The sequence below is a fragment of the Rhinatrema bivittatum genome, chromosome 2 (genome assembly GCF_901001135.1).
Source record: "Rhinatrema bivittatum chromosome 2, aRhiBiv1.1, whole genome shotgun sequence".
Classification (NCBI taxonomy): domain Eukaryota; kingdom Metazoa; phylum Chordata; class Amphibia; order Gymnophiona; family Rhinatrematidae; genus Rhinatrema; species Rhinatrema bivittatum.
In genome coordinates, this window is record NC_042616.1 from 637,381,426 (window position 1) to 637,391,601 (window position 10,176).

The 10,176-nt window shown below is 39.7% G+C and overlaps 1 protein-coding gene across 1 annotated transcript in view; it reads left to right on the forward strand.

The window, feature by feature from the left end:
* The window catches only part of LOC115083386 (XK-related protein 4-like), a 581,156-nt gene extending 574,115 nt beyond the window's left edge, over positions 1-7,041 (forward strand). Inside the window, exons 2-3 of the mRNA XM_029587187.1 lie at positions 6,564-6,763; positions 7,031-7,041. Of these exons, the coding sequence (XP_029443047.1) occupies positions 6,564-6,763; positions 7,031-7,041 (211 nt within the window). The remainder of the gene's footprint in view (positions 1-6,563; positions 6,764-7,030) is intronic.
* Positions 7,042-10,176: the final 3,135 nt, after the last annotated feature.

A 10,176-nucleotide genomic window follows, 5' to 3' on the forward strand; every position in this document is an offset into this window, starting at 1 on the left:
TCCACTGAGTCATGGTGTAAGTAGGAAGACATGCACTAGTAGCCTAACCTTTATACCTCCCATATACACATAAATTGCTCGTATTTGCACATGTAAAGGGGCAGGTATATGCAAGTAAATATTACAGATGTAAATAATAAAAAGAGCAAATATAAACACATTTGTTATTACCAACATAAATACATGTGCATTATGCACGTATATTCTGTATAAACCAGTGGAATACCTGTATTTGGGATAACAACTGGATCCATCAGCTCTGTGACTTTAGGATCCAGCTCAGTGTTTTCCCTTAGAGTTTGCAATGAGGGAAGAACCTAGACTAGACCTGCCTGTCCCTGATCCCAAAGAGCCTACTTTTATTCCACCTACCCAAGGTATATAATGGATGTTAGGAAAGCATGGCAGGTGTGGATGAATACCTGATCATCAGAATACTGTATGAATTAATAATTAGGCTAGTCCTTTGGTCATTTAATAAAGTTTTTCTTTGCATATAGAACAGCACCCTTGTTTTTCTACTTCTATCTCTTAATTATTTCAATATGCAATCTCTTACAAAATATATGACCCATAGATTCTAATGGATCTCTGTACCTTCTTCTAACCTACCAACCCTTTGTCCTGTGAAATAGCCAACTAAATTAACAGATCTGAACCAGCTTCAGGTGGTAGACAATCTCTGATGGCTGGCTAGAATATGATTGGTGTAAGGGTGCTGACGGATTACTGGTAGTGGAGGTGGGTGAGGGGGAGAGGTCAGAGAAACACCAAGGAGTTCCTTGGTATTTCTATCTCTGGTAGCTTTTGTGTGAGATAGTAAATGCTGTTCATTAGAACACAGAGTGGTCTAGGAGAGATATATGTGTGGTTATCTTCATGTAGGGTTTGGCAGATGGAACCTGGGAGCTTCCTGGACAGAAGCAGTACTCTACCAGCCAGGCTAGCCTGTGTGAGCATGGAGAAGGGTAGGCTTGTTGCTGTACATTTCTCAAACATCTGTATTAAAGCTGGTAGGCCTTCAATCTCTGTAGTATATAAAAGGTAGCATTTCTTTTCAGTGACAGCTGAAGCCTATGGGACATGGAGGTTACTTAATAGACCTTTCAGCAGCAGCCTGCTTCTGGTGAATGCAGCTCCTACTAGTACAGCTATATGACACCTCTTCACTGTTGTAAAGTGTACCAATTCAGAAAGGGCTACCTCATGTGTGTTTTCATATCTCCATATGCTGTGATTTTAGTTAAGAGGATACATATTTGTTATTTTACACACTAATTCCTGCTTGTGGCTTGACAGCACTCATTGCTGGTTCCCTTTGCAGGGCAAAGTGACAATTGGTAGATTTTTACTTCTAATTCGAGGTTTCTCTTTCTGGTAGCTGATTTAGGTGTGCAAGGTTAACATGACTGAACCATAGCTAAATGCTAATATATGGATAGAAAAGAGGAGGGTATGAATGAATGGACAAATCTTCATGACAAGCAACATGCAGGGCTATTTGTGGTTCAGATAATTTTGGCTATAAGATGTCCTTAAATGGACATTACTGTTGTAAATAATAACACATATGTTATTATGTAAGGCTACCAATAAGGGAAACCTCAAATTAGAGGTAAAAATCTATCATTTACTAGGGATGTGCATTCATTTGCGATGAAATAGGAAAAAGAAACGATATTTCCTATTTCATTGCATTTCGGGGGGGGCGATGAAACAATACGAAAACCCATGAAATTTTGTGTGGTTTTCTTATCATTTTTGGGGGGAGGGGGAGAAAGGGCACATTAAAAAAAAAAAAACAACCCAAACTCACCTCAACCCTTCAAATTTAATTAATTGCAACCCCCATCCTCCTGATCCCCCAAGACTTGCCTGAACCCCCCCCCCCCCCCAAAGACTTACCGAAAGTTCCTGGTGGTCCAGTGGGGTCCCAGGAGCAATCTCCCCCTCTCAGGCCATCGGTTGCCACTAATCAAAATGGTGCCGATGGCCCTTTGCCCTTCCCATGTGACAGGGGCTATCGGTGCCATTGGTCAGCCCCTGTCACATGGTAGGAGCAATGGATGGCCTGCACTGTTGGAAAGAAAGTCTGGAATCTAACCAGACAACAAAATATTTGATGTGAGGAATGACATTCAATGATACATTATTACATAATAGAGATATCAGTTTAGGGGGTATGCTGTAACACCAGAAGATCTGCCTTTGTCAAGTTCAGAGAAAGTTTATGTGTCATCCATGATTTAATGGTACACATATATAATGATAACAAACTCATGTTGTCAGCCCAAGAAGCTTGCAGTTCAATGTAGAACTGAATGTCATCTGCATGAATAAAATATCCCATACAAGAAACTTGCCAATTGGTGCCAAATAGATATTAAAGAGCAGAGAAGAAAGGGCAGAGCCCTGCAGAACTCTAGTGGGAATATCGTACCAAGGAAAACAATTAGCATTGATTTTGATTTGGTCAGTCAGACAAGTAAGACTCAAACTAAGCAAGGACAAGTCCAGATAGACCAATCTCTCTGAGACAGAATAACAGGATCTGAAGATCTAGGGTATCAAAAACTGATGAAATATCTAAAAAGACTAGCCAATACTTTGCACCACTATCTAGCCCTCTATTAACTGAGTCTATCAAATATGTAAGTAAAGTTTCAGTCCTGAGAGCTTTACAAAATCCAAATTGAAATGAATCAAGAATACATTGTTTATTAAGAATACATTGTTTATTAGCTGTTGGAGAACAATAAACTCAAGAATCTTAGCTTCGAAAGAAAGCAAAGAAATTGGTCTGAAATTGGCCAGCTCTGAGCAATCTAGGCCCATTTTTTAAAATGAGTCTGACAGCTGTTCTTATCACATCAGAAGGAAAAACTCCTTCACTCAGGAACATGTCAATGATTTTAGTTAAAGGTGGAGCAACTATTTGTTTGAGTGCTCTGAATACAACTGAAGTATTTAATGGACAAAAAGAGATGTTTACTTTAGAAATCACTGTAGAGACTTCAAGAGTGGAAAATGTTTCAAAAGTAGATTAAAGCAAAGTATGTTCATCAGTACTGGATAAGTACCTTGAGGGAACTGAGAAAAATAAAACTGACAATTTAATGCTCTCTAAAAAGGTTCATGAAGGCATCACAGGAGAGGCCAGCATAGAGCTGATGGCTATTAAAAGAGGCTTTTGTTAAATTCTGTACTACACAGAGTTAGTGCATTCACTGTGGATTTGTTTGGGGAAAAAAAAATCTTGTTTTCGCATGTAAGACTTTTCTTATGTATATAGCCAAACAGGAAAGATATTCAGTAAGGTTGTTAGAAGTACGTGTTCATCTCCAGGATCTCTCTAAGTGGTATAAAGTACATCAATATGATTTTAGTTCAGGAGTAGGCCAAGCAATATGAGGAGGGCATCGAGTTATCACAGCACTAACAGATGTTACAGTCTCAGCTACTTTAGAGGTCATCGCAAACCAAGTAGATAAGGCATCTTCAGTATTCACAGGGTTAAAATTAATTAACTCATTTGACAGTAACTCAGAAAAAGCATCAGTCAATATGTCCTCTTTTTATAATAGGAAAGATATGATTATTTACTGTATCTGGAAACAGAACAGACAAGCTAAAGACAATCAAACAATGATCAGGCCATGGAAATGGAGAAATATCTAAATTATGACCACTGTTTTCTAGTGCTGAATTAACAAAAGTGAGGTCAAGAGTATGACCCTGCTTATTGGTAGAAGCATTTACCAGTTGATGCCAACCAAGAAACGTCATACAATCAAGAGATTGCTCACAGTGAAGTGCAAGAGGTGAGACATCAATATGAATATTGAAGTCTTCAAACACAATCATATTATTTCAATTTGCCTTCGAGAGTATGAGCTGTTCAAAGAATGGAGATATAAGAGATTGCGACAGACAAGGAGGACAGTATGTAAGACAGATGCTCAGGTTATTGGAAAGGAGGACAAGCATTTCATAAAGGAGGAACCCTAAGATTCTCATGTCTCATATTCCAAGAATCTTTATAAATTACTAACAGGCCACCTCCACAGCCTTTCAAACAGAGCTGAGAAAGAGAAATGTAGCCAGGGGGACATAACTTGCTGAGCAGAATTTGGTCAGAATCCAACAGCCATGATTCTGTTCTACAGAAAAAATCCAGACGTTGAGAAGAAATTAGATCAAAAAGGACAAGTGCCTTCTTTTGAACAAACTGAGCATTAACCAGCATAAGGGTCACATCAGAGTTACAGGTTGCAACAGAAACCTGAAAACTGCATGTTTAAAAATTGCTCATACAGAAAGTAATGAGCTACTGCAGTGTTCCACCCGGGACTTTCTCCAGCTTTAAACTGGAAGAAAAGATATTTGGGTTTGTGAGTTCCTGGAGATGAATGAAAGGTGTATATGTATTTGGGTGAATTTCTATGAGCAGAGTGGAGGGAGTTTAATAGAGCATCCAGACTAGTCACTGTCTTTGAGTGCTTTTGTTTTTGGCCATGGCAAAGCATTTCGCTCTTGGAGAGCATATTTCCTGAACATATACATTTCCGACAGTTGCTATTAATAGTTGTTTTTTTTTACTATTCACCTTCCAAAGGCTGAAAAGAATATGTGTGAATTGACTCCACTGTAACTATGCATTTTTAAAGGATTATTGTATCTTAGATGAAGGTCAGTTTGGATTCCAAAAGGATGGAGGAACAGAGACTTTATTAGTTTCACTGCTAGACGATTTGTGTTGCAGTTTAGAAAGTAAGAAGTGTGGTATTTTAGTGCTGTTACATGTTAATGCAGCCTTTGATACATTTTCAGATTTGAAATTAATTAGAAGACGATGTGAAATAGGCCTTGGGGGGCATTTTTTTTCAAGTGATTTGTTTCTTTTCTCCAAGGAAGAATGCAGCAAGTTCAGGTAGATGACAATCAATCTGGCCGGTATTCTAATGAGCAGGGAGTTCTGCAGGGCTCTTCCCTGTCTGAGGTTATCTTTAACATCTTTTTACAACCCTTAGGAGTGTTGTTATCCTTGCTTCAATTAGTGCATCGGATCTATGCCAATGACATGCAATATTATCTCTACCACGCGATAAGATCGGGGAATTTCCTGTTGACTCTTTTAGCATTATTTTAAGATCAGGAAACATTGGAATAAAGAAAATGCTTTGGTTCTCAACTGTTCTGAAACTTCAGTGTTATAGTTAGGAACTTTACCCTTTCCTGTTGTGCCTCAGTTACCTATATTAGATGATGCACTACAACCTGTAAAAGGGCTTTGTTTTGGACCCTAAATTGTTGTTAATGGCACAAATACAGAAAGTAGCTAAAACTGCATTCTTTAAATTGCAGTTGTTGAGGCCTTTGCAACCTATTCTTCCTTCTCTTGAATTTTGCTTAGTGGTCCAGTCTTTTGTTTTATCACACTTGGATTACTGCAGTTTGTTATATGAGAGTTTGCCTAAATATCTAAAGTATGTTTTTCAGTAAATCCAGAATGCTGTGTCAAAACAGTGTTTGGTTTACAATTTGGGGATAGCATTTTACTGGTTGCCAATTGCTCAGAGGATTAAGTTTAGATTACAAACATTGATACAGAAATCCATATATTTAAACTCTTTATGTTTGAAGCATAAAGTGAAATATTATGTGCCAAATTGTTCTTTACGTCTGACTAACAATGTTTACTCACCGTTCCATCATAGAATGTAGTTAAACTGAGTGTCACAAGAGTTAAAGCTTATTCAGTTTTAGGCCCTGAACTCTTGAACTCTATTCCCTTGGAAATATGCAGTGAATCATATTATTTAAAATTTAGAAAGATGTTGAAAGCTTTTTTTTTATTATTAGAGGCTTTTAAGTGTTTTGCACTATATTTTATGTATGTTTCTATTGTACTGTATGGATCTGTTTATATTGTGTATGTTGACTGCAATGTATTTTGAAGAATTGCAGAATATAATCAAAATTAATAATAATAATAATAATAATAATAATAAAAACTATGGAGATCTCTCATCAGGCAAAAATGACTATTTTACATGACAATATTCCCATTAAAACATAGATCAAGTGATTCTGATAAAAATTTTACAAATTTGCAGGGGAGAATTCAGGAAATGAAAAATGCACTTTTCACCTACACATTAATAATGAGTTGCCTGATAAGAGCTACCAACCAAATACCACTTTCTGCACTTGGAAGCCTAGTATGAACTGCTCCCAAATGTAAAATTTCACAGGGGGTTGTATCATCCTGCAGCAGCTGATAACGTATCTAATGCCAATATTGCTGCTAAACATGTGAGCAAACTAAAAAGAAGCTGCTTTAATTTAGGGACAATTTTGCAGAAAAGATTTAACGTTCTCTTTATTCTTATGAATGAAAGTTGCCCGAAATAGTAGCAGGTAGAACTAATGATTTCTTGCTTGCATTGTGTGGGGTTAATTATCGTAACTTCATAGCAGTGCTGAGTGAAGAACACCAGGCAGCCTGACCTCTTCCCATCAGCCTTTTATTAAAACAATTCGCTGGCTTTTTTTTTTTCTAGGTACTTCCGCACTATTTACTTGGGCATCCGAAGCCGTCAGAGCGCAGAGCATGACCGATGGCGGTTTTATTGGAAGATGGTGTACGAGTACGCGGACGTGAGCATGCTGCACTTGCTGGCCACGTTTTTGGAGAGCGCGCCTCAGCTGGTCCTGCAGCTCTGCATTGTCGTGCAGACTCACAGCCTGCAGGCCCTGCAAGGTAAAGCTCACAGAAGATGATATCTTGCTGTTAGGGAGATGCGTCACTGTTCTGCCAATGTATTGTCTTCAAGCTGTGTGGTCTTGCCTTTTTGCACGAAGTTCTCCCTTTCTACCATGTTTACACTAATCCCCCCTTCTGTCTTCATGCATGGCTATTGCAGCCATGCATGCAGTGCAACTTCAGAAATGTCCTCTAATTATTCCCTTGCACCCCTAAGGAAGAAATGCCCTCAAATGATTACCTTTTTTTTTTTGTCAATGATAGGACAAGAGTAAGAACAGCATGAGAAGAATTTTTGAAAGTATATATCTTCAAAGTTAAAATGCATTATTGTATAATGTGACGGAATATAGAAGAATGGAATTTTCCAGTCCTCAGATCTTCATTTCTTTTGTTTTGCTGATAGATTAGAGCCTCCTAGCTGCCCCTTGGTACTCCTTGAACCAGCCATTCTTCCCTGTAGAGTAGACAATCTAAGCAAAGATTACCTACGGTCCTTGTAATTTTCCCTTCCATGATTGTCTATAATCACTGATTATCTAATTAGGTTGTATCATTGCTTTGCTTATGCCATTGGTTGTTGTATGATTAGGTTATATTTATGTATCATAGCTGTTGGGTGAATGAAAAGGTACTCTGTGCAAAAGGAACTTTTTATTCTTATTCTCCATACTAAAGAACAATATGTTGCTAAAAGTGCATTATGGGGGCCCTTCAAATATGTTGGGGGTTCCACTGACTTAGCAAACTGCTCTCATGTGTCATTGATACCGGAATACCCCCTACTCCTAATAGGCCCATTGCCTCAGTAGTCTTACAATTGTAGCTAGATATTTTCTCCTCTGTAGCAGTTGCTGTAGGTGTTTGGTTACAGGATTTATGCATTCGTTTACTGTATATACACAGCGGGCCATTGTTACTTTGCCCTTTCTAAAATGAGAAGTTGGCTGTGAATGTACATGTTTATTTTATTTACATTTTGCCTGAGTTTTCCTGAATAGTCTCACCAGCAGGATGACTGAATTTCACAGGATGGAATATATAAACACATTTCCCTACTGCTAGGTTCCTACAGTAGCTCAGGTCTGGGACAGAGCCTTCTGAAACAGGAAACAAGTGCCCTTAGCTCCCATCACATCTTTACTAGTTGCATAAGCAATCTTGACCACCTGGCCCTTCCAGAATGTCCTCTTGTCACCTTTAACCCTCCAAAATAAACAACATCAAGAAATCACACAACACTGATATATGGAATTGAACACACCACAGCTTTGTTAACAAGACAATAGTGATTATGTGGTAATAACATTTCACTGCACATTTCCAAAAATGGAAACGTCTACCTACTATAGGACAGTAGGTCCATCTGAACTTTCTATTGAATTGTCCACCTTGGGGTTCAGCTAGGAAGTTGTTTTCTCAGCCATAGTATAAGCCCCCACCATATAAATTTAAGCAGCCCTCCTCCAGCATGGCTGAATTCAGTTGGTACTGCACCAGCTCAGCAGCCAGTGATGTAGAAACTCTGTCGTTGCTCTCACCATCCTCTATATGGCACATCAGATAAGAATCCTCCCTTCCTGGGCAGCAAATACCATAGAGGCAGAAGGGGCAAGTAATCAGTTATTGGTGAAATCCACTCACTACCTGCATACCCACTTATATATGCTGCTCCTACCAGCTGTGACAAACAAGAACGTGCTCTTGCCCTTTGTGGACCCCTTCCTGGGCACAAGTGGGCATGGAAGATTGTTGGATAAATTTTGAAGCGGTTATGGTCATGGAGGGGATTAGATATTTATACTGGTGGTTAGTGTAATTTTTAGTTGGGGGTTGATGATGTTTTAAGTGAAGGTAGTCAGATACTAGTGCTTATAGGACATGGGATACATGGAGATTTGAACGAAGGTTGATTATTTCATTAAAATGGAGAGGGGATAAAGGGCAGACGGTAGATATGGGGGTTGATACTCAATTATTGTTTAGATAAATTATTGCCCAGTTGGTTAGAAACAAGGGAATTGAGGTTGCTGATTTAGGGGCAGATTTTTAAAAAGTACGCAAACGCGTACTTTTGTTCGTGCACCCGACACAAACAAGAGTATACAGGATTTTAATAGATCTGCGCGTAGCCGCGTGTATCTTTTAAAATCCAGGGTCGGCGCTGGCAAGACTGTGCAAAATCGGCAGCCTGCGTGCGCCGAGCCGCGCAGCCTGCCTCCGTTCCCTCCGAGGCCGCTCCAAAATCGGAGTGGCCTCTGAGGGAACTTTCCTTCCGCCTCCCTCCACCTTCCCCTCCCTTCTCCTACCTAACCCACCCCCCCAGCCCTATCTAACCCCCCTACCTTTATTATAAAAGTTCTGCCTGCTCGAGGCAGACGTAACTCACGCGCACTGGTCGGCAGCCGGTGCGCGATTCCCCGGCCTGGGTGCAGTTTTGGAGGCCTCGGTCACGCCCCCGAAATGCCCCTGGGCCGGAACCACGCCCATGGCCCTGCCCCGGATGATGCGCCATCATGACACGCCCCCACAACACGCCCCTAGGAAAAGCCCCGGGACTTACGCGCGTCCCAGGGCTTGTGCGCGCCGCTGAGCCTATGCAACACAGGCTCAGAGTGCGCAGGGGGTGAAAGGGGCAGCTTTTCGGGGATTACTCACGTATCCTACACGCATACCCCTTTGAAAATCTGCCCCTTAATGTTTATCACAGATTCATGGCAAACTGATGAAAAATTGGTGCTGCTAAATTTGATGACTCTGCCTGGCTACTCTTTTCAGGGGCAAGCTAGGGAAGTTAAGAGATGATGTAGTGTTGGTTTATTAGAAATCCAATTTGGATGTACATAAAAACCCTATGACTCTTTGTAAAGGAGTTGATGGTTAAAATGTTTCATTTGCAATTTTGTATGCTATATATCTCTCCTATGTTGAAAATGGCTCAGAGGCTCCAGTTGTTTGATAGTTTGGTGAGTTTGTTATTAACAAATTCAAATATTATTTAACTTGGTAATTTTAATATATAGGTAGATAATTTAGGATCTACAACTTTTCAGTAATGTTTAAAATTGATTGATTAAGTTAGATATGTCTCAGCTAGTAAAAGGCCCTACACATCGGGGGGAGGAGGAAGGGGGAGGGTCATACCCTGAACTTAATTTTATGTCCCAAATATATATGTACTTGGCAGCTTATTTCACACTTATTCTTCCAGTATTATGGTCTGATCATTGTACTATTCTGGGTAAAATCACACTTATTAATGCTAAGGTGGTAAAAATGAAAAGGGTGATCAGAATTAAGTTAAAGAAAAATGGGAGCAGGAGGGATTTGTGATAGACCTTGACAATGTTAATGCCGAGGAGTTAACTTCTTTGTGGTTTCTACAATTAAGGAAGGTTTATATCAAGGTA